This window comes from Vombatus ursinus, unplaced genomic scaffold, assembly GCF_900497805.2.
Source record: "Vombatus ursinus unplaced genomic scaffold, bare-nosed wombat genome assembly UNPS02014798.1, whole genome shotgun sequence".
Lineage (NCBI taxonomy): Eukaryota > Metazoa > Chordata > Mammalia > Diprotodontia > Vombatidae > Vombatus > Vombatus ursinus.
The window spans coordinates 82194457-82219002 of NW_020954576.1; the positions used below are offsets into that span (position 1 = coordinate 82194457).

The window sequence follows — 24546 nt, forward strand, 5'->3', positions numbered from 1 at the left end:
AAAATTTTCTTCTAAACCTGTCTGGTCATGGGTGGTTATTTTTGTTTTGTTTTGTTTTTGGGAGGGAGGGGACGTTCATTTATGGCTTGTTCCATTTCTTTTTTTAAGATAATTAAAAAAAAATTCTCCTTGTTCTTTTAATTTGAGGGTTTTTTTTGTTTTTTTGGTAAATACTCATCATTTACGTTTATCATTAGTTTATTTTTTTTTAACATAGGCTCAATATTTTCTAGTAATAGCCTTTATTTCTTAATTTGTTGTGAATTATCTTTTTAAAATTTTTGATACTGGTAATTTGGTTATCTGTTTCTTTTTAAAAAATTCAAATTAGATAATGGTTTATCTATTTTATTTTTAAAAATCCAGCTCCTCATTTTATTCATAAGCTAATTCACAGACTTTTAAACTTTCAGTCTTCTTAATTTCCTTGATTTTCAGGATTTCTATTTTAGTGGTCCATTGAGGTTTCTTAATTTGTTGATTTGTTTTTGTTTTATTTTGCATGCCCAATTTGTTGATTTTTGTTCTTTTATTGATGAAAATGATTAGAATATGCATTTTCCTCTTAGGACAGCTTTGGCTACATCTCAGAAATCTTGGTTTGTTTTTTTCTTATTGTGACCTTTAATTACATTATCATTTCTATTATTTGTTTTTGACCTATCAATTCTTTAGGATTAAATTATTTAGCCTCTATTTAACTTTTAATCCTTTCTTAATTGGCCTTAATTGTATGAAATAGATTTTTTATTGCATTGTGATCAGTAAAGAATGTGTTTACTATTTTTTTTTTTTTTAAATTTTATTTGTTTGTGAGTTTTTTATGCTCTAATACATGGTCAGTTTTTGTAAAGGTGCCATGTTTTGATGGTGTATTTCTTTCTCTTTCCTTCAGAAATCGCCAGGAACCTATTGTATCTTATTTTCCTTAAATACTATTGAGGTCCTTAATTTCTTTCTAGTTTATTTTTTGGTTAGATTTGTCTAGCTCTGAAAGGGGGTGCATTGAGGTCTTCCCACTATTATAATTTTTCCCTTTATTCCTTCCCATAACTTGCTTAGATTTTTCTTCAGATATTTAGATGCTGTGCCATTTGTGCATATATGTTAAGTAATGAGATTAATTCTTTGTCTATGGTATAACTCAGTACAATGTAGTTTTTTTCCTGTTTATCTTAAGTCTGTTTTTACTGTTGGTTTGACATCATGACTGTTATCCCTACTTTTTTACGTCAGCTGAAGCAAAATAAATTTTGCTCCAGCTCCTTATTTTAACTCTGAATGAATCTTTATGTTTTAGCTATTTCTTGTAAATAACATATTATTGAATTCTGATTTCTAATCCACTCTGCTGTCCTCTTCCATTTTATGGGTGAGTTTATCCCATTCCCATTCATGGTTATGTTTGTTAATTGTGTATTTCCCTTTGTTTTATTCTCTTATTCTTTTATCCTCTCTGCTGTGTCCTATCTTTACATAAAAGAGCATAAGGGATGAAATGAGAGTATACTCAGCACGAGTATTCCAACTTCAGAGAATTCATTATTTGCACTAATTGGAACCTAGCTGTATTTTCAGTTTACTCTCCAGTTCATTATGATTGGTTGCTGTTATTTCATTTCTTGGAATATGATATCCAGAATCTTTTTTTGTTCATGGCTTTCAGGTAGTCCAGTGATTCTTAAAATAACCTCTCCTTGATCTGTTTTCCAGGTCAACTCATTTTGATAGGAGATTTCTCAATTTTTCAATTGTTTTCAATCTCCATTTTATTTTAATATATCTATCTTCTTGTCCAATGGAATAGTTAACTTCTTTTTAGTCCGTTCTAATTGTCACGATGTCTGCTACTTGAGTAAGGTTTTGTGTCTTTTGTACCAAGCTGTAATTCTCTTTCCAAGTCTTTCCTCCATAGCTTTAATTTGTTTTTTTTTCCCTCTTTTGCTCTCATTTTCTTGTTTTTAAAAATTTTTAAATTTATTTTTAGTTTTCAACATTCACTTCCATAAGCTTTTGAGTTTTAAATTTTCTCCTCCCTCTCCTCCCCCCTTCCCAAGATGGCATGCAATCTGATATGGGCTATAGATATACATTCTTATTAAACATATTTTCACATCAGTCATGTTGTAAAGAAGAGTTAGAATGACTGGGAGGGACCATGAGAAAGAAGAAACAAAACAAAACAAAAAAAGAGAGAGAGAGCAAATAGTATGCTTTGTTCTGCATTCAGACTCCATAGTTTTTTCTCTGGATGTGGATAGCATTTTCCATCATGAGTCTTTTGGAGTTGTCTTAGATCCTTGTATTGCTGAGAAAAGCTGAGTCTGTCAAAGTCAGTCACCATACAATGTGGCTGTTACTGTGTACAATGTTCTCTTGGTTCTGCTCACTTTGCTCAGCATCACCTCATATAAGTCCTTCCAGGTTTTTCTGAAGTCTGCCTTCTCATCATTTCTTATAGTGCAATAGTATTCCATTACATTCATATACTTCAACTTGTTCAGCCCTTCCCCAATTAATGGGCATCCCTTCAATTTCCAATTCTTGGCCACCACAAAAAGAGTTGCTATAAATATTTTTGTACATGTGGGTCTTTTTTCATTTTCTTAATAATATAATTTTTAACTCTTTCTTAAAATTCTTACTTCCTTTCTTCTAGGAATTCTAGTTGAACTTGTGCCCAAACTGCGCATTTTTTTGAGGTTTTGTTTGTAGGTGTTTAGAAATTATTCTCCTCTTCCAGGTTTGTGATTTCAGGAATCCCTGACATCAAATAATTCTTTGTCTTTTTTGCTTATTTTTTTTTCCTGTCTTGCATCCCAGATTTGGACTTTGTGTTAGGGCCAAACTCTGTATCTTTCTAGCAGGCCTCTTGTGACCTTGCCTTGTTTTGGCCTGTCTTTTCTGAGATCCTACTGATTCTTTGAGAATCATAGTGACATGGCCTGAGCCAGGTAATTGCAAAATTTAATTGGGCCCTATGTAGTCAGATCAGGGAAATGGTGTGATCACTGATCTCCTGGGCTTTCTAGATTCTAGGCTTCAGTTTGACTCTAGGCACCATAGCTGCAAACCTGCCCTTGGTAGTCAGTGATAATCAGGTAGACAGCAGTAGGCTTCAGGCTAAGAAGGTTGAAGAGCAGCTGGTTTACTTGCTTGGCCCTGTTCTGGGTATCTATCATCTATTTTAGGCAATCCAACATTCTTGTCTTCACTGAGTGTTTTATGGACTGAGTCCATACTTTTGGGGCCTTTAGAAACTGCACTGCTATCCTTAGTACTCATTTTGAGTCTAATTTTCACACATAATCTCTGTTGGTGATACCATCTTTGAAAATGAAGTTTTTAATTTTGGTATTTAAGACTGCCTCCTGGGTTTTTGTAGGGAGAGGTAGAATGCAAGGGGAAAATGGTAAGAAAGAATCATTTAAAAAAAATCATAGAATTTTAAAAATATGATTTAATTCATTTTCAGAAATAAAAATGATCTCATTACTCTTTTTCCTCTATCAAAATGTCAAGTTGTGTGTGCCTTTTAGCAGTAGGAGGATAACTTTTTTATTACTAGCATCTAAGGTTATATTTTCAGTCACCTACCTTTTCTTTCCTGTGTTTTGTGTGTCATTTACTTTATTTTGTATATGTGAAAGCAATCGTAAAACTTCATATAAATAAATGAAAGGTATTTTAAATTGTAACTTACTGTTTAGTGCGAATGATTGTCTCCTAAAGTATTAGGTTATCTTGGAACCTCTTGTTATACATTGCATAGAACTGGCTCAGTAGTTCTTCCTTTTACCTGGCTGTCTTTTGCTTTGTAGACTGCCAGTAAAAGTGTGGGGAAAGTTCCTCCGCCTGTCCCAACAAAACCAAAACAGATTAATTTGCCATCGTTTGGACAAAGCAGTCCACCAGGGTCAGATGGTAAGCCTGATGGAAATCTTCAGAAGTTGCCATCAAGTGTTATGTCCTGGGGAAACAAACAGAAATTAGCAGAGCAACAGCAGCTTCATCAGAGAGTTGCCCTGCCTCCCAGTGCACCGTCAGCTGGCCAGGACCAAGCCCTTTCTCCACATTTCAAGCAGGACAGTCCACCTGCTGCAGCAGTCCGGCCTTTTACCCCACAGCCTTCCAAAGACACCTCTCTTCCACCCTTCCGGAAACCACAGACTGTTGCAGCAAGCTCAATATATTCCATGTATACCCAGCAGCAGGCTCCTGGAAAGAACTTTCCACAGGCTGTGCAGAGCGCTTTGACCAAGACACATACCCGAGGCACTCATTTTTCAAGTGGTAAGGTTCTAGAATCATTTCTGTTGGCAGAGAGTGTGCTAACATTTCTTGATAGTCTAATTTTCTTCAGTGACTTGCAATTTGTAGGTTATATTTATAGTAATGGTTTGTTAAATTGATGATTCCTGTCCTAATTTGGGATATCATTTCACACACTCATCCTATGCTAGAGTTTGAGGGACCTTAGGGAGGAGTGTACTCTAATCCTCCTTTGGCTACTTGTATCTTAGACTGAGTATGTATATTTTATAATACTTTTTTGTGTGCCTGAAATGTTACTGATAAGGAAAGCAGCCATTAGTTAGACAGTTAAACCTTTAGCTTAAGTACTTAAATATCAACACCCAAAGCTGAAATGAATTAGTTTAGTGTCTGTAAAAGCACTTTGAAAACTTGTTAAGTATAAGATGGTACCAGTACCTGGTCTGATCCATAGACAATAATAATGCCCACTAAGTTTTATCTGAACAATAAGGTAGCTAATTGTATTATGAAAAGAAGCAGCTATTCTGAGCCTAACACAAATTCGGGTGAACTTAAGAGAAATCAAGTCAGTGGATTTAAAAGAAGCAGAATATATTCTACCTATTTCTATTCACTTGGTATTTTCTTTTAATGAGAATCTTTCTCAAGATTTGCAGTGTTGAGAATAATAATGAAATTATTTAGGGAAGAGCAGAATATATTCGGCCTCTTTTTATGTACTTTGTGTTTCATTTTAATAGGAATTTTCTTCCTCAAGATTGACAGTGTAGAGAATAATAACGTAATTATTTGGGAAAGAGCAGTATAAAAAGGAAGCCACTTTGCTACATATTCTTGGGACTCATGAAAATTTTGTGAGCCAAAATAGAATGATTCTGGATGAATGATTTTGAAAGGTTTGAATGATAAAATATATACTATTTAATTTAATCTCGACACATGAAAGAATTGTGTTTTCTGCTTTTATGAACTGGATGCAAGATAAAAGTGGGAGTCTTGCCTAAGTCATTGGTTGGTGTATTTTTAAAAAGTATTTGTTGAAGAGGATGCTGTAAAATCAAGATGGCTTTTAACTTCAGTGAATTCATTAGTCAGATCATAAGACTAAACTAGGCGTTAGTCAGTATGTAATGTATTATAACTATTTCCAGCTAATTTGTCAGATACTGATCACTTTTTGTATTGTTTAGTTAATGCTAACAAGGCCTTTTCTCTTCTAATTAGTATATGGCAAGCCAGTGATTGCTAGTGCCCAAAACCAACAACAGTCAGAAAATATCTATTCCAATAGTCAGGGAAAACCTGGCAGTCCAGAATTGGAAACAGAACCCATATCTTCGGCCCAGGAGAATCATGAAAATGAACGAATTCCTCGCCCACTCAGTCCAACAAAATTACTTCCCTTCTTATCTAACCCTTACCGAAATCAGAGTGATGCTGACTTGGAAGCCCTACGGAAGAAACTGTCAAATGCGCCAAGGCCACTAAAGAAACGGAGCTCAATTACAGAGCCAGAAGGTCCAAATGGGCCAAATATTCAGAAACTCTTGTATCAGAGGACCACTCTAGCTGCCATGGAAACTATTTCTACCCCATCATACTCCTCCAAACCAGCTCTTGCGGCTGCCAGCCCTGAAAGCCCAGCTGAAATCCAGAATCCATATCTAAGTGCAGAACCAGAGAAGGAAGTGGTTTCCCTCTCTCCTGAACCAGTTTCCACAGAGGAAGTAGAAAGTGCCATTACAGAAGAAAATGAAATATCAGTGCCTTCTCCTGGTCTTGACTGTGTGCCCGAGGGAATACCAGATACCAGTAATCTTAATCAAACTCATGTAGAAGAACCAAATTTAGAGGTATCCATCCCACTTGAAGTATATTTGGAGGAATACCCACCATATCCACCCCCACCATACCCATCTGGAGAACCAGAAGGATTAGGAGAGGATTCTTTCAGCATGCACCCTCCTGAAATCACTGGGCAGTTTTCTTTGCCTCCTGTAAGTAGTATGATATCTATTAATTTTTTACAATTTAAAAAAATATATTTGCTATTTAGAGATACTAATGTGTTATGGGATTTTAAATTCTACCATTATGATGATTTTTATGCCCACTTATTGCTCAAATATGGGGAAACAGGAAAGAGAGCTTGAGCTATATTAACTGAAACCAGTCTAAGCTCAGACTTATGTGATGCAATATTTTGGGTACAGTTACTCATATAACTCCATTTTTGGTTCTCTAAAATAAAATGATATTAACAAGACCTTTTCTAATTAGTATGTGGCAAGCATATGATTGCTAGTGCCCAAAACCAAAAGTAGTCAGAAACTATTCCAGTAGTCAGGGAAAACCTGGCAGTCCAAGGGGAAAACAAAAACTAAATGCCAGTGTGTAAAAGTAGCATTTTTTTCTTTTATAGATTATAGTGTCCTTTTCTTGGTAAACAATCATTGACATTTTTCCTTCTTAGTCTCAGATGGAGTGGAAGCTACATGGTTTTCCATTTCTGACTTACATAGTTCCCAGGAAAATGTTTATTCTTGTAACACAGCTATCAGGTTGCCTGTTTGGGGCCCATAAATTATACACCTATAGCCTTATACCTTTTATACCTATCATCTTAAGGAAAAACAATTTCTAGCCATTGCATGTTGTGTGAAATGTATATTATATTGCCATTAAATATTTTTTGCTCAGTAACTTTCTCCCTGAGGCGACATAAAAGAAAAATGTGTAGGCATCAATAATTTTAGTTGATGTAATAGGTGATAGAAAATTTTATTATTCTATGTATGGGGATAAATTAGTCAATAAACATTTGTTAAGTGCCTGCTATATGCCTGGCATTGTGCTAGATGCTGGGGATGCATAGACAAAAATGAAACAGTTCCTCCTTTCAAGGAGCAGGAAGTTTAAAAAAAAGTGTCTATTGTCACTCTCAATTTGTAGAGTTTTGTTGTTGGGAAAAAAAAACTTTTTAAAAATAGTAAGCTTAAAAATATTTTAGTTTAGGGGCAGCTCGGTGGTGCAGTGGATAGAGGACCGGCCTTGGAGTCTGGAGGACCCGAGTTCAAATTTGGCCTCAGACACATAACAGTCACTAGCTGTGTGACCCTGAGCAAGTCACTTAATCCCATTGCCTACCCCCAAAAAAAAGAAAAGAAAAAAAATCTTAGTTTAGTCAATGTATATATTTTCCCTTTTTTCAAAAGGTGGTGATTTAGAACATTGATAAGCCTGATCATGGTTATTTATTCTTTTTATCTTTGCATGTAATTGTCAGTCCTTTTCACACTGAGCAGTGGTACACTGAGAGAACTCTGGTATTCTGCAGCAGAGACATCAAAGAAATTCCTGCAAAACCGTGCAAGGCAGTCCAACCAGATTACATGTAATTGAGAAATGTTTAATAAAATAAATAAAAATACAATACAACATAGATAATGTGCATTCATGGTTTTCTAAGTCATCATGTTGCTGGAAGGGAGCTTTTCGAATGTGACACCACTGCTCTGTGTGTACTATCACAAGCTAATCTGAGTATTTACCTATTAGAAACTTCTTCAGTATTCCTGCCCAACTTAAAAAACAGAATTTGCCTTGCTAAGTCAAGTAGATAATTCACTTATCTGCTTCAACTGTGGCTAATTTTTGATGCTTCACAGAAAATGAACACTCTGCCACATCAAATTACATACCTGGCTTATTATAAATTAATTGTGTTTTCTGTAGTTTTTGTACCAGTTATATATCTACTTCATTTAGAATTGGTTTCTTATTTATTATACTTCTCAGATTAAACCTTGATTGTACGTTCTCTCTTTTTCAGGGCAAAAGGACAAACTTGAGAAAAATTGGCTCAGAGAGAATTGCCCATGGAATGAGAGTGAAATTCAATCCTCTTGCTTTACTTTTAGATTCATCTTTGGAAGGAGAATTTGACCTCGTGCAGAGAATTATTTATGAAGTATGTTTACTATTTGCAAATTGTTTTAGACATGACTTTTAATTTTGTTGTTAAATTCAGATTGGAAAATTATGAATTAAAAAATAGTATATTAAATTGTTTTAAGCTGGGCTGGCACTCTTGGGAAACACCCAAATAGGATTAAGATAGAACTTCAAATTTGGTGTCAGTTCTTTGACAGTATGGAAATTGTACATTGCTATGCGGTCCTCTGAAGTCCTTTCTTATATCTCGTGGAATAGTATCGACACTATTGAAATAACATTTATTAAATGCTTATTTGCAGTCTTTTTTTTTTTAAATGAAGTTAATTAGATATAGTCCCTGCCCTTTAAGGCTGATGGCTTTAGAATATTTTTATTTGCTTTTTCTCTCTTTCCTGTATTAAATAGGTCCTACCCATAAATTCATTTGTTGGAAAGTGAGGAGGAAGAAACAAAAATGATGTTAAAGTAGCTCCTGTAGAAAAAAAAATGTCCCTTTCCATATTCATTTTTTACTTTATTGCATTGTGCCATCACTTGATGTGGTGGTTTTCTTATTTGTGCAATTAATTTTGGTATAGTGAATCTCTTTGTTCTGTCGGATTTCAACTATGTTCTAAGAAAACAGCCTTGAAAATGTTTTTTTTTCTTATATCCAAAAAACCAATTAATAGCATTGTGCTACATGGCACAAAATTTGAATGATTTCTTACACTTCTTTTTGTTTTATAGGTTGATGATCCCAGTCTACCTAATGATGAAGGTATTACAGCACTTCATAATGCTGTTTGTGCAGGTCACACAGAAATTGTGAAATTCTTGGTGCAATTTGGTGTGAATGTAAATGCTGCAGATAGTGATGGATGGTAAGGATTGCCTTTAGCCTCCTGAGATGCTATTCAAATGAAGTAGACTAGATTCAGAAAATCAGTTATTCATTGTTAATTATGCATCTCCTGTGTGCAAGGTAGTTTATCAAGATATTAGAAGAAATGCACAGACTGCCTTCATAGTACTTGTATCTTAGTTGATGTAACTAACATGGAAGTTTGAACAATAATAGAATTCAAGACAATATGTAAGAGCTCATAGGGCAGTATCATTATCATTACCATCATTATCAAATAATTGGTATAGAACTGACATAATTTCAGAGGAAAGAGGGAATTACTTATCCTCTGATGTTTATTAAGAGATCTGTTATGAATGGATAGTACTATGCTAAGAACAATGAAATGCACAACAGTTTTGTATTTGGTTCATCTTGTAATTTATGTCCAACTACTTTGCATGTGTTTCTCTTGTATGATCTTTTTTTTGGGAGGGAGGAGTCTCTTGTATGATCTTAAAGGGAGTTATACTTGCTTTTGGTTAATGTTAATGATAACTAAAAAGTAGTAAAACTTGAAATGAAAATATTTAGTTGCTTTTCCTCTCTCTGGCTCACCAAAGTGACAGGAACTTAAGGATTATTCTTGTAATGTTTTCGATGGCAATTTGAGGGTAATCTCAGAAGAGTACACTAGCATCAAGGGGGATTGGTAAGGCTTCTTGCTGAAGGGGAGAGACTTGAAGGGGAACCAAGAGGCAGAGAAGAGGAGGAAGAGTATTTCAGGTATGAGGACAACCAGTGAAAATCCACTTTCTGACCTCATTAACTGTGACATAAGGGCCAGGTTGACTTTGAAGTCAGACCATAACAAAGGTCTATGGATATTCAAATAGAGAGTCTTAAGCAATTAAAATTAAAATGTATAAAAACATTCATTGTATTTTACTAGTTTGAGGAGTCTAAGATTAAGGAGACACAAAGGAAAAGTCAAAATCTCAGAGTGAAACTGCATCTAAATGTCATATTCTGGAGAGCCAGAGAAATTTCTTCTATTTAATTCCCATGCTAAAGTCTTCTTAGTTTGGATATAAGAGAGGGAATCAAAATGGTCCCTCCCAACTCCTTTTATAACCGTGTTTTCCTCTGCCTTTCCTATTGCTTGTGGATCATTTTAGAACATTGGTCAGTTGTATAACAGTATTCTTGAGATGCTTCCAGGAGCCCTTTTAAGAGATATTATCACAGTCTGTTCAGCAAGGGGGTCCAATCCAGCAGAGTAGCCATTTTAAAAACCATTGGCTAGTTTCATTGAAAGTGAAATAACTTGATTTTTTTTCCATTTGGGACTCTAATAATTCATGGGTGGTGTTTTTGTTTTCAGTTGGTTAAAAATAGGATTTCACGTGGACAGTTTAATGACTAGATTCCCAGTATGGGCCTATGATTTCATCAGTATAGGGGGTTCTTGGTGAACAGCCTTTCTACTAATGCAGGCAACCATTCTTTTGCAACTTTTTTTTTTTTTACTTTTGCAACTTAGAGTCTTAGGAAGGTGCATAGTATGCACTGAGAGACTTGGTAACTTGGACAGAGTCACACATGAAGAAGTGGAGGCTGAACTCAGGTGTTGTTGATTGCTAAGCAGGCTACCTACCCACTGTGCTACATTACCTCTTATCTTCAGAATTTGGGAGGGGACATTTCCCTGTTGAGTAAAATGTATTTCTGAACTTATCTCTGTGTGTGTGAATTCTTCCCTTCTTTGTTCATTTGTTCAGTGTGTTTCAAGTGTCAGCTACTTCCCCCAGCCCCTTTCTTCTTATTTGTATAGATATCTACTTGTGTACCTAGAGTATGTCAGATAATTTTCCTTAACCTTTCTTTCCCTTATCCTTCGTGTATTTCTCTTCCCCACTCTTTCCATTCTTCTCTTAAGATCATCAAGACATAACAGAACCACTCCTAGGATTTCTGTCTAATTAGACTTCCTCTGTGAGCTATGATGATGATAGGGTTCAGAGGGGAACACTTATACCATCTCCTCATATTTGAATGTAAGTAGTTTTTCCTTCTTTAGATGTTTATCATTGTTTATTTGTCTTTTTTACATTTCTCTTAATTCCTGTGTTAGAATTTCAAAATTTCTATGTAACTTGGCTTTTCATCAGGAATGCTTAGAAGTTCTTTGTTTCAGTTAGTTCCATTTTCCCCCTGTAATTTTACACTCAGTTTTGCTGAGTAAGTTCTTGGAATGTAAGCCTATATCCTTTGCCTTCTGGAATATCATATTACAAATTCTTTGCTCCTTTAGAGGGGTGGATTTAACATGTATAATCGTAACTGTGGCTCCTCAGTACTTGAATTCTTTCTTTCTGGTCACTTGCAGTATTTTTTTTCTCTGACCTGAAAGCTCTGAATTTTGGTTATGCTGTTCCTGGGAGTTTTTATTTTGGGATTTCATTCAGATGGTGAGTGGTGTGGTAGATTCTTTCTGTTTCTACTTTGCCCTCTGCTTCTAAGAAATCTGAGCAGTTTTAAGATTTCTTGAAATATAATGCCTGTGCTTTTTTTTGGTCGTGGCATTCAGATAGTCCAATGATTTTTTTTTTTTTTTGCAAGTCAGTGGGGTGAAGTGACTTGCCTAGGGTCAACATAGCTAGTAAGTGCTAAGTGTCTAAGGCCAGTTTTAAACTCGAATCTTCCTGAATCCAGGGCCTGCGCCATCTAGCTGCCCTCTCCAATGATTCTTACATTTTATTTCTCCTTGCTTTTTTTTGGTCAGTTGTTTTTGCTATGATACCTTACATTTTCTTCTGTTTTTTTGTTTTTGTTTTTTTGTTTTGTTTTAACCCCGGTATTTTAGCTTTGTTTTAATCTTGTTGTCTCATGAAATCATTGATTTCTATTTGGTCCATTTTATTTTCACAGTATGTGGTGCTTGGATAAGATCTTGTGCCAAGCTTTTAATTCCTTTTCCAGTTCTTTCTTCTGTAGTTTTTTGTTTCTTTTCCAATTTTTTTCTCACATGCTCTCATTTTATTGTAAAAACATTTTTAACTTATCTCTTCTAGGAATTCTAAGTGATTTTGTGCCCAACCTGTGTTTTTCTTTAAGGATTTGCTTATAGATGTTTTGGAGTCATTCACTTTTGGGTTTGTGTCTTGAGTGGCCCTGCTTCCGTAATAGCTCTCTATGGTGGGATTCTTTTTGTTGTTTGCTCATTCTTCCAGCCTGTTTCCTGATTTTAGACTTGATGTTAGGACTGAGCTCTGCTATCCTTCTGGAGGGAAGGTCTGGGCTCATCCTCTTGCAGCTTTTTTGCAATGTTGAAAGTTGTATTATTCCAGGATCTCAGAGACAGGCTGAGAACCTGAAATCTTTCAATGCTCCCATAGAGATCTGATCTGGGGGATTTCTGCCCCATTGGTCTGAGTTTTTCCTACTTCCTGACCTGGATTTGGGTCTGAGCAACACTTGACTGAGCAGCTGCTGTATTCTACCCCATCAGCTAGGTGGGAAGCTCTGTTAGATCAGAATGACAGAATTGTAGGTTCCCTTTTGGTTGCAACTCCTACTACGGTTATTGCTCAGTAGGTTTTAGATTTGACTGGAAGCTGAAACTAAGACCCTGCTCTCTTCTTGGTGCCACACTACTGCAGCTGGCTTCTGAGCTTCTTTCTTTATTCATATACTGCCCAGCGCCTCTTCCTGGGGAGTTCTGCCCCCATGTAAGGCTCAGTTTCTCATTCCACCCTGGATCTGTGACCCAGACCTGGATAGTGGTCACAGCTGCCAGTTGTTACTTATCTCCATCTTGGTGCTAGACTATAGGTCTGGGGATGCCCTCGTATAGTTCTTGGATGTCTTCTTGCCCTAGTACATAGCTTCTCTTTAGGTTTTAGAGTGCTTCTTTGCCCAGCAGTGTGGTTATTGCCTTTCCTTTTACCCCAAACTTTCCCTTTAAGATGACCTTTCATCTGCTTTGTATATTGTAGATACCTTTACTTATTATCTCCCCCGTTAGAATGTAAACTCCTCGAGGAGAGTGACTATTTTCATTTTCTTTGCGTCCCCAGTACTTGGCATGGAGGAATAAATGCTTGTTGATTGATTTCAGGGCTATGTTTCATTGGTGAACATAAAGCAATTCTGCTGGTAACTAAGGTGCTTTTGGGAAAGACCTGAATTAAGATAGACTTACACAAAGTTGCTTCTACAAATGTGTTAGTAGAAATTTTTCATTGAAATTTGCAAAAACACTTAATTTGCATGTTGATTTCTTCTTTCTCATAGGACTCCATTACACTGTGCTGCTTCTTGTAATAATGTTCAAGTGTGTAAGTTTCTGGTAGAATCAGGAGCTGCTGTGTTTGCTATGACTTACAGCGATATGCAGACTGCTGCAGATAAATGTGAGGAAATGGAAGAAGGCTATACTCAGTGCTCACAGTTTCTGTATGGTATGTATGAATTCAGACATCAGATTTATTGGTTTCAACCCGAATTTCAGTTGTCCCTGGTTGTCTGGATAACGAGCAAGGTTTTTTGATACTGAAAATGTCTAATAAGTAAAGTAGCCTAGGTTTTTTTCAAAGCTTAAATTGAGAACTTTTCCCATGCTGTAGCAATAATGTCCCTATTCCTGTCTTTAAAGGCGTGGTAAATAGTGGATTAGGAGCCTGCAGGCTTGAATTTTCATTTTGCCTCTGCCTCTTACTAGTTTGTGACCTTATGTAAGTCCCTCTATCAGTCTGGTGTCCAGTTTCCTTATCTTTAAAATGAAGATGAATTAGATAATCTCTGCAAGTCCTACTTTTTGTCTTGGTACACCCAGGGCCTAACAGATCAGCTTATGCATAGTAGGCCCATTACAAATTCATTTGTCTTCCCTAAAATCCTACTGTCTCATTGCGGTGTGGAAATGTGACTCTGGATTATCTCGAGCTGTTCTGGCAAGTTCTATTAAGATGGAAAAACTTACATTGAAATTTTAATCAAAGAGAGGCTGTGATAAGTTACTGGATGGAGTACCTACACCAACAAAATCATGAGTTCTGGAGTCATAGTCGTTGAGATACCACTAAAGAACTTATGTAAATTTTTGTCTTATCAATGTGAGTTTCCCTCAATTGATTCTTAGTCAATAGTCAGTCATTAAACATTTATTAAGCATTAGGCACTATTCTAAGCACCAGGGATGTATGAGGCAGATCACAGATCTATCTAGATCACGGGTGGGAAACCTGCAGCCTCGAGGCCACATGTGGCCTTCTAGGTCCTTGGGGTACAGCCTTTTGACTGAGTCCAAGTTTTACAGAACAAATCCTTTTATTAAGGGGTTCCACAGGTTCCCCTCTCTTGGTCCAGCTCATACCCCAACCATTCCTCATACTGTGAAATTCTTGTCCTTTCCTCCCATAAATCTCTTTAGAGGAGCTATCTTTGTGCTGGAGGGCCTTCCCAAATGAGTTTTGACCATCACTGGTTACTGCTTCAGTACTCAGTGTGTGTCCGTATGTCATCCTTCACTCTCACCATATGGTCAGTCTATTTAGTGTTCTCATTGTACATTTCCTTGATTCTTTTGTGCAGTTCATTGTTTGCAACATGCTTGTAGTATATTTATACTCACAGTGCTCTTCCATTGTTCCTTTGCAATTTTTATTCTAAAGGGATTGTTTTGATCCATGATTTGTAGCCATGTGCCATTCCTGGAAGAATATTGGTGCCCCAGAAAATAGGTTTTTATTTCAGGGAACAGCTTGGAATCATTGAAATCTCTGCTTAATTTTCCAAATGCAAAATAGACTACTTTCTGCCTCCTATTCACATCTGAACCCAGTACATCTGCTGTTTACATTTAAGATCTGTGCATTGTTGGACTAACCTAGTAGATTGCCCATCTAGCTTCATGTTATAAGCTAGCTGAAAGACCTTCTTCATTAGGTTTTTCCTGAATGATCATGGCTCTGTTTGAGGATGTGTTATGGTATTCTGGGACTTGATGCAATCAAAACAATGTCATTTACAAAGAGGAATATCTGTAGGACCTTGCTATCTATATGGAATCCATCTTCCATTTGGACTCCATGCAGGGTGTTCTCTTACTAGAGTGGCAGATATCTTTGGTAAGATATCTTCTCTGTTATGCCTATTTTGATTTTGATAGAGAAGTATAAGCAAAGTTACTACTATGGTTGCATCTATTAGTGAATCTTGCATGATCTTAATATGCATGGGTGATTATTTTATCTGGTGGTTGAGAGCTTGCAATGCTTTAGAAAATTGCCAAGTGACTTTTTATTAATAGCAAACACAGCAGAATATTGTTTTCTTTGCGTTGACTTGGAAGATTTCATCTGTTGAAAATTATTTGAGAAGTCTACCTATTTTCTTATATTTTCATGAAGGAGACTCTTGATATCTGTGTACTTCAATTTTATCGAGATTTTATAGAACTTAATTAGGCTGATGAGTTGTTAGGTATGATGCCCTTTGAGCCATTCCTGCCCTGTCCTCTCCTCCCAATCACTAGTTATCTTTCCCTTTTTCAGATATCTTAAAAAATCTCTCTTAATTTCAGAGTTGTTGTCTCTGGCAGTTTTTTCCCCCACATGTACTTGATCTGTTACTCCTACCATCTTCTTCATCCTTAGTGTTATTCCTTCTTCCTTATATTGAAACATCATGTTAGATGATTGTGTTAGAGTGTTAGAGTCCAAATGTGGTAGTTTCACTGTCATAGATGAGAAATAGTTGTTATATAAATGCTGATAGGTCTATTCCATTTTTCACCTGTTTATTGCTCTAGTTGATCGTGTAGTTTCACTTAAAAATTCTTTTCAGGTCTATTGCCAAACTTTCTGCAGACCAAGAAAGATGGAAAGTTAGAATGGGGCTATGTTGGGAAGAGCTTTAAATATCAGAGTTCATATATAATCCTAGAGCTAACAGGAAGTCACTAGAGTTTCAGGTGGAGGTAGGTGTGATATAATTCTGCACTTTAGGAAAATCACTTTGGGGGCTGTGTGAATAATGAAGTAGAGTGGAGAGGGACTGGAGGCAGGAAAACCATTGTTTTACCACGTGCCATTGTTTTAATAAGAGGCATTGTTGTTGTTCAGTTGTTTTCATTCCAGTCCCCATTTGGGGTTTTCTTGGCAGAGATACTGGAGTGGTTTGTTGTTTCCCTCTCCAGCTTATTTTATAGATGAGGAAACTGAGGTAAATAAACAGGATGAAGTGACTTGCGCAAGGTCACACAATTCATAAGTGTCTGAAGCTCTTACCATAGTCCAAAGAATTAATGTAGTGGTTAAGTGATAAGCTTTTCCTTATTTTATATAGCCAGACTTCTCCTTGGAATAGCAGATATATCCGCTGTTCCCAGAACTGTATGTGAAGCCTTTCCAGGTTGGTAGAATCTGTTCTTATAGCCCCTGGGTAATTCAGGGTTACCTTCACACCACAGTGGGATGGGTGTCACTCAGGTCTTTAGTATCAGATCAGTGAGGTAAAATAATAGTATTTTAAGTGACTGAAATTGAGCATCAAAAGGTAGTCATTGTAAAATTGTGAATATAAAGGACATCTTTAAATACAAAGCAACTGAGATGTATAGAGACAGACATATACTTTCACATTCTATAAATTACAGAGTATTTAGCTAAAGTTATTTCTTGCCCATTTAGCTAGACAAAATTGGCTCAAATATTTTCAGACTAAAATTGGAGCTTTTTAAACTAAATTCACAAATATTGAATACCATTTATGCTTTTAAAAGGACAAAACTTTTTTTTTCTAAAGTGTATTAATACTCTGTTTTTTAAATAGAGTAAATAGGACCGGTTTTTTTTTTTTTGATGACTCAGGATCATTATTATGAATAGTAGTTCATATTACTGCTATATTAAGTGGTGCCCACAGAGCTTAATGAGATGTGTAAAGCTATTTGCTTCTCTATAAAGCGGTCCCAAGGTAGTAGTTTTTTGAGTTTTTAACTGCTTTGTACAGTTTTTGTATCTTTCTATACTGTCAGCTGTTACTTTATTGATGCTATTAATATGTTTGCTACTAGCTGTCCCTTTCTCATTTGCTGCTTCTCATCTGCTGTGGGTAGATTATCATCATGCAACCAAACTAAGTGGAAGACTAAAGAGGCTTTCCTTATGATTAAAAAGGCATAATATTTAACACATGGATTGGTTTCACCTCTGTAATAATAAATTATTATCACAATTATTTGTATGTTTGTCATCTCACTACTATATTTTGGTTTATCTTTTTATCAGTCCCAGCAGTTAGCATAAGTGCTCTGCATATAGTAGTTGCTTAAATGTTTGATAATTTGTCCACTTTTAGGTGGGAGGGGCTGGTCTTTGTATAAAAGTTACAGAATGAGTGGTCCAGACCATAATGTTAATAGGATTTCTGGGGTTAAGGAGTCATTGTGGGCTCTAAGAGTTAGGGAAAAATGTGTGGAGTAAGCACAGCATGAACTCGGCCTGGGTATTCCATTCTGTAAGTTTATGTTCTTATTCACAAGGTTACAGGTTTTGTGTAAAAAGATTTTGTTAAAAAAAATTAGCTAGAATTTAGGTGCTATTATCATTACCATTTTACAGGTGAAGAAACTAAAACGAACTGGTTAAATGACTTACTCAGGGTCACACAGCTATTAAGTGTGTGAAGCAAGATTTGCACGTCTCCCTGACTCCCAGTCCAGAACTCTATGCTGCCTAGTTGTCATAAAAATAAAAAATAAGAACAAAAAAATCTCACCTTGTCAAATTGTTCATCACCATTGAGGACCATACTGGGGAATGTTGTTACCATATTAAATACTATTCGGTTGAATAAATAAAGGCAAAGAAAGCACTTCACGTAAAAACAAATTCCTGAATAGTGATAATAAGGCAGAACTGTTCATATGAAGGAATTTAAGTTTAAAGTATTCTTTGTGGCATTTTGTTGTGCCAAGATGAAAGTCATTTGTCTTATGTTGAATACTTTCCCAGAGTAGGCAGTTGCCATCTTAAATCCAATGCCAGCATTTTTGGGTATGACCTAAGACCATCAGGAAAGAGAACAGAACTGGGATGGATAGGTAACAGTGCCCCATTCATCTCCTTAAAATGCCTTTGCTAATTAGTAGGTGGGCTCTTGAGGACAGATTTGATGGCCTATTCTTATTTTCCAGAGCTTTTTGCTATGTACTATTTTCTCTCTTTCTGCTGTCCCTTTTGTCTAACTTTCTTTCCTAACTATAGTGAGTATAGCTGTGGATGGAACTGAAGGAACCAGCTGAATCCATGTGTCTGTAATCCAACTTCTGACCTAGTTGATTTGATACAGATCGATGTTGCTGCCAGACTTCTGTCCACTTAGCTATTGGGATTATGAGATAATATAAAGAAAACCTGGTATTCTGTAATTATTTTATTGAACCTACATACACTGGCTAAAAGCCAGTGGGAGATGGGCTTGTGTTTATGTAGTCTACAGCTACTGATACCTTGATTATAGCCCATTATATTGTCACTCAGTAAGCATTTATTAAGCACTGACCATATGCCAGGTTTTATACTAAGTGCTGGGGGTACAAAAGAAGGGCAGAAGACAATCCTAGCCCTCACAGAGCTCACACACTAATAGGGGAGGCAACGTGCAAATAGTGGTGTACAAACAAGATATTTACAAGGTGGATTGAAGATAGTCTGTAGAGGGAAGGCACTGGCATTAACTGGGATCAGGAAAGGCACCTTGTAGAAGATGAGATTTTAGCTGGGACTTGAAGTAAGCCAGGGAAGTGAAGAGGCCAAGATGAGGAGGGGAGAGTATTCTAGGCACAGGGGAACAGCTAGTCAAAATGCCTGGACTGTCAGCAAGGAGGCTAGCATCACTGGATCGTAGAATACTTTTGGGAGAAGTAAGGTATAAGAAGAGTGGAAAGGTAGCAGGGGACCAGGTTGTAGAGGGCTGTGACAACCAAACAGAGGATTTTACATTTGATCCTGGAGGTGATATGGAACCACTGAAATTTATTGAACTCATTAAACTCTTCCTTGATGCACAGTCAGCATTTAAACCTATCTTCCATTGCCCTTTTCACTTATATAAAACTCAAATGTCAATTTGGATGTTAAATTGAGGCAGCAGAAAATGTGCTAGATATGGAATTGGAGATTCTGGGTCTGCATCCCAGCTCTTCTCCTTCTTGCCCATGTGAGCTAGAATGAAAGAATAAAAAACACTTATTATTAAGTGTTGACTATGAATACAAGCTAGAATTCATACAGCACTTTAATATTTGCAAAGCACTTTACAGTGATTATCTCATGTGATCCTCACAACAGCCAGGGCTGGGGGTGGGGGGAACGGGGACGGGGATGACAGACCGGTGCTATTATTGTCCCAATTTTACAGATGAGGAAACAGGCTGAAGGAAATGAAGTGATTTTGCCTAAGGTCACATTGCTAGAAAGTGTCTGAAGCAGGATTTGAACTCAGTCTTCCTGTCTCCATGTTTAGAATTCCATCCATTGTTCCACCTAGCTGACTCTATGTGCAAAACTTTGGACTGAAGATAAAAATAGAAAGGAAATACAGCTCTTGCTCTCAAGGAGCTTGAATTCTAATGAGGGGAGACCACATATAGAGGAAGTTTCAGCTACAAGTCAAATAGAAAGCCTATGGGTCCATAGGGTGCGGTGGCAAGACAGTGGTGTGGTGAGAAGATCCTAATACCCCTGCCCCCATGCAGGTTAGTCTAGTATTTCCTTAAAAAGTCCTGAAACCGTCTTAAGATTTTATTGGCTCAGGGGCCAAAAAACTCAGACTGTTGACATTATTTTCTGGTCACCTGAATACAAAATCGTAAGAAGCTCCAGCAGCTCTCAAACATGTGGCGGACAGACCACCAAGGGCAGTGCTGAGACTGGGGAGTCATTCACAGCTGAATCACCTTCCAGGATCCTTGATGCACATCCTTATTAGATATCTTTGCCCAGGTGTGGCTAAGGAAATCTCCTTTTGTTAAGTGTTGAGTGATCTATGAGTGTCTCATTTTTAATCAGAACTGAGAGTAATCACTAAAATAACTGCAGTGTTTAAGTATTTCAGTTTAGCCACCTAATTCTGACTCCAATTTAACAATGTGATAGGTATGTATTTAACTGTTATGGACTATGGAACTGGACTGGGACAGCCTTTTTGCTCTAAAAGTAAAGTGTGGGGCAAAGAATCTCTGTTTAGAAGCATGCACAGTAACTGCTAAGAGACATTTGGATTGTATGGCATTCAGGTAAAGTTCTCTGGTGCTACTTTTATCATTGTTAATTTTTTTGAGAAGTTCATCTACATTGCGGAAGAAAAAAATCTTTAAATTATTGGTAAAAGAGTAATAACGTTTCCAGCCTTTACCTAGTCCCTGTCCCTTGCATGTTATGTAACCAGATAGCTCCAAGACTTGAATTATGTAAGTACAAGTTATGGCTATTCTTTTCAATTCAGCATCTCGATGGCATTTTCCTTTTTTGTTCCTAGGAGTTCAGGAGAAAATGGGCATAATGAATAAAGGTGTCATCTATGCATTATGGGATTATGAACCTCAGAATGATGATGAACTGCCCATGAAGGAAGGAGACTGTATGACAATCATCCGAAGGGAAGATGAAGATGAAATTGAATGGTGGTGGGCATGTCTCAGTGACAAGGAAGGATATGTGCCTCGAAATTTGCTGGGAGTAAGTTACTCCTTTTTTAAAGGACGTTTCTCACTAAGGCTTTGGAGAGAGGAGACTTTGAAAAAGGTGTAGGATAACAATATTCTCACATGATTCCCCTTGAGGCTAGGCTATTTGTGGCTATGGAAAAGAGTGAAGTTACCTAGTACAAGTGGGAACTGAGCCAGTGACTTTGACCTTATTAACACTATGCTCTGATTCCCTGAGTATCCATTATAGACAGCATTGCCCTAGGCTTATGGGCCTTATAAAGGGAATAGAAGGCAGTGGAGCTTAAAAACAAATCGAAGAAGGAGGCTGAATATAAGAAATCAAATAACATAAGAGCCTTTTCTTTTATTTGGACCAGAGCTGTGATTTGATTGTTGTAGGGAGGTCCTTCTTCTACCAGTGCAGATCCTCAGTGTGGACTCTGCAGTGTGGGGTCTTAAAGAGCTTTGGTGAGCTCCACTGAGAGATTAAGGGACCTGCCTGGGGGCCACCCTGCCCATCTATGTGAGAGGTGACGCTGGAACCCAAGTCTTCCTGACTCTCTCCACTATGCTACAGGAATATTATAATGATTTCCTAGTATTGTGGACCTGCTGACTGTAGGTGAGAGATTTGTGTAGCAGCATTTTGAAGGAGGAGGGAGGAATGCGGTCTGACAGAAGAGTATGGGAGAGTGCATTCAGAGAATCAGAGAAAAAAATTACATGTTTGAAGGTGCAAGCATATCCATTTTAATTATTTCTGGCCTCTTTTAGGGTCTGTTATTCTGTGACTTAGTGTTTTGAAAAAAAAAAAAGAAAGAAAAAAATTAATAAAGAGATTTGGCAGACTGGGTTACAGAATAGAAACCAGTGGTATAGTGATGGTTTCTAAAAGTAATGCTTCAGATAGCTACATTTTTTTTTTTTTTTGCTAGGCAGTAGGGTTAAGTAACTTGCCCAGGGTCACACAGCTAGGTAAGTGTTATGTGTCTGAGGCCGGATTTGAACTCAGGTCCTCCTGACTCCAGAGCTGGTGCTCTAGCCACTGTGCCACCTAGTTGCCCCAAAATAGTTAATTCTTGTTAGAATACTGCATGTAGTTTTGATTATAAAAGCTAGGGGAGGGAAGGCAGAAGGAACTTAAAGTGACTCCCCAGGGTCACACAGCTAGCACATGTCAGAGATTGGATTTGAATTCAAGTCTTCCTGACTCTGAGCTTCTATCCATTATGGCAGTGAGGATGCCGAGATGGTTATTATAGTCCAAGTATAATGTGATTAGGGCATGAATCAGGGTTGTGCTTGTGGGAATGATAAGGTAAGGCCTTGTATTTAAAATTGCAGGATTTAACTGATGGTCTAGGTACCAGCAATAAAGAAAAGAGCAGTCTTTTTGAACTATACTTCACCCTATTCCTCTGTCCTTTATCCATCACCTGTGTTAAGTACCCAACGTGCCTTGCTTAATTGTCTAACAAAACTTGTAATTAAACACTAGGCTGTTTCATGTGGGTTATGTATTGAAATAGACTTTTACTTTACTGTAAAGTTAGGAATTAAAAAATATGCTCTAGCCCATAAAATAAGAGGTCTCTTTCAAATGTCAACTGAAAATGTGAAAAACTTACTATATTGAAAGGATTTTACTTTTTAGTCCTATGAAGGAAATAAATTGGCATTAGCAGTAGTAGTAATTGTGCTTCCATTTGTATGGCACAATAGTATTTGAGTGTTTTTTCCTCACACTAATCCTGTGAGATATTATCTCCATTTTATATGCAGAAACTGAGGCTCAGAGTGGTTTAAGTCATGTATCCCACAGACTTGTAATTAGTGAGAAGCATGTGAACCCCCACGTCTTTTCCTTCTAAATAGTGTCTTTTTTACTGCAACATGATCCCTCCTATTTTTACAGTGTTTCTGAAAGGTTGTACTTAGAACCAGTTGCTCCAGATTTCTGTTGGATATATTTAGTGGTTGTTTTCCAAGTAAAGGGGCAATATGCTTCCATGTAATAGGAAGATTGTTCAGTGACTGAGTGTATAAACAAGTAATCAAATGCAGGAATTTTCAGTGGTTTTTACCCATGTGTTATCAGAAATAAACTAAAGATTTTAGTCTATTCCTCAGTCTTGGATTTCTTGAGTACTGAAATATTTTTTAGAGATAAATTTCACGTGCACAATTTTTTTTTTGGGTTTCATTTGAGACTTAAAGCAGTAGAAAAAGAAAATTCATTGGCTTCAATAACCAAATTTATGACAATTATATTTGCTAATTACCTTTATTCCCATCAGAGATATAAGTGCTTTTCCTTTTGTGTGTTGCTGTGACACAACAATTTAGGTGTGTTTCAGTTTTTTCCCTTCACTCTGTGTCTCTGAAACATTCTCTTGGTGGGGGAGTAGAGGGAGCAGAGAGCAGTTGAATTACTAGTTTAACTCGCTCATGGATTGAAGCATGGAAACCTTGCTGTTTTCACCAGTAGCTGAGTAGTTCCTTTACAGTTACTCTCACTGCATCTCTCTTTCCACCCCTCCCCCAGCCCTCCATATAAAGGGGATTTAAAATTTTTTGTTACTGTACCACTTCACCTTTATAATCACTATCCCTATGACCTTTTGATATGTTCCTGAATAGTATCAGAACATAGTTGCTAAATAAAATTTAATACAATGTAATACACATTTTAAATTACTTTTTAACTCCTTTTTAGCTGTACCCAAGAATTAAACCACGACAAAGGAGCTTGGCATGAAACCTCATGGAATCTTTATGAAGTACTAATCTGTGTTATTAAAAAGAAGTAATGTGATTGGTGTGGACACAATTTGCAAGTCTTTATTTCCATGACAATATAACTAACTTGAAAGCAATGAAGAATGTGCTTTAGAAGCAAATGAAGGATTGACTAATTCAATTGAGAACCTTCTACACACTGGAATGGTGCTTATAAGCAAGTGGTATTTGCCCTTTTGGGGTAAAGAAACTCCATACTTCAGCATGTGGCACTCATAAGGACAATGATGCAGTGACATCTAAATGTTCTGTTTTTTAAAAAAAAGGAAAAACCCTTTTATTCAGTAGAAAATTCACATCCTGCCTAAGTGACTTTATTTTGGAGCCTGCCTCAGTAATTGACTGTGATAATCTTGCGCACACCAGAATGGGCTATCGCCATCTCAGCCTGCCCAGAAGCACCGAGGAGCACCTTTTCATAAGCAGAGCATTTTCTCAGATGACTCAGTTGAAGTTGTGAAAAGACAGTACAATAGTCTGTATTGACCTGAAGAACCATTATCTAGTCTTAAAGTGAGCAATAACTTTATATGAGTGCTGTAGCATCTTAAGATTTACACACATATTTTGAATATTATGCTATATTACATGTAATTTAGATTTAGAATCTTGTTTTTCACCTGAATTTTGCGTCTGTATTTATTGTCTTTTGTATTTTGGAATTTAAATGTAGAAACATTCTGTAGACTTACCTTTAAAATTTGTCAGAATTTTATCTGATTTTATTTTTTTGTCAATTGTGATAAAATAAAATTTTTTTGTCTCTTTAGCTTCTGCCTCTGGTTTAAGTTCTTGGTATCAAAAGCAAGCATTGACTAAATACGGGACTACCAACTTCTTGAATATCTTAAACAACTCTGTAAAGCAGTTAACTGATGTATTACAGAAATGTGACCCCTTAAATTTTATTCATCACCAATAACAATGATGATGATAGCTCACACTTATATAGCACCTGCAAAGTGTT

General features: G+C 36.7%; 1 protein-coding gene across 2 annotated transcripts in view; it reads left to right on the top strand.

The window, feature by feature from the left end:
• The window catches only part of LOC114050057 (apoptosis-stimulating of p53 protein 2-like), a 69814-nt gene extending 45548 nt beyond the window's left edge, over window positions 1-24266 (top strand). For both annotated transcript variants that reach the window (XM_027871603.1, XM_027871604.1), the window contains 7 exons: window positions 3822-4293; window positions 5503-6275; window positions 8111-8248; window positions 8965-9098; window positions 13358-13524; window positions 20609-20808; window positions 23497-24266. In XM_027871603.1, the coding sequence (XP_027727404.1) occupies window positions 3822-4293; window positions 5503-6275; window positions 8111-8248; window positions 8965-9098; window positions 13358-13524; window positions 20609-20808; window positions 23497-23538 (1926 nt within the window). In that variant the 3' untranslated portion in view covers window positions 23539-24266. The remainder of the gene's footprint in view (window positions 1-3821; window positions 4294-5502; window positions 6276-8110; window positions 8249-8964; window positions 9099-13357; window positions 13525-20608; window positions 20809-23496) is intronic.
• Window positions 24267-24546: the final 280 nt, after the last annotated feature.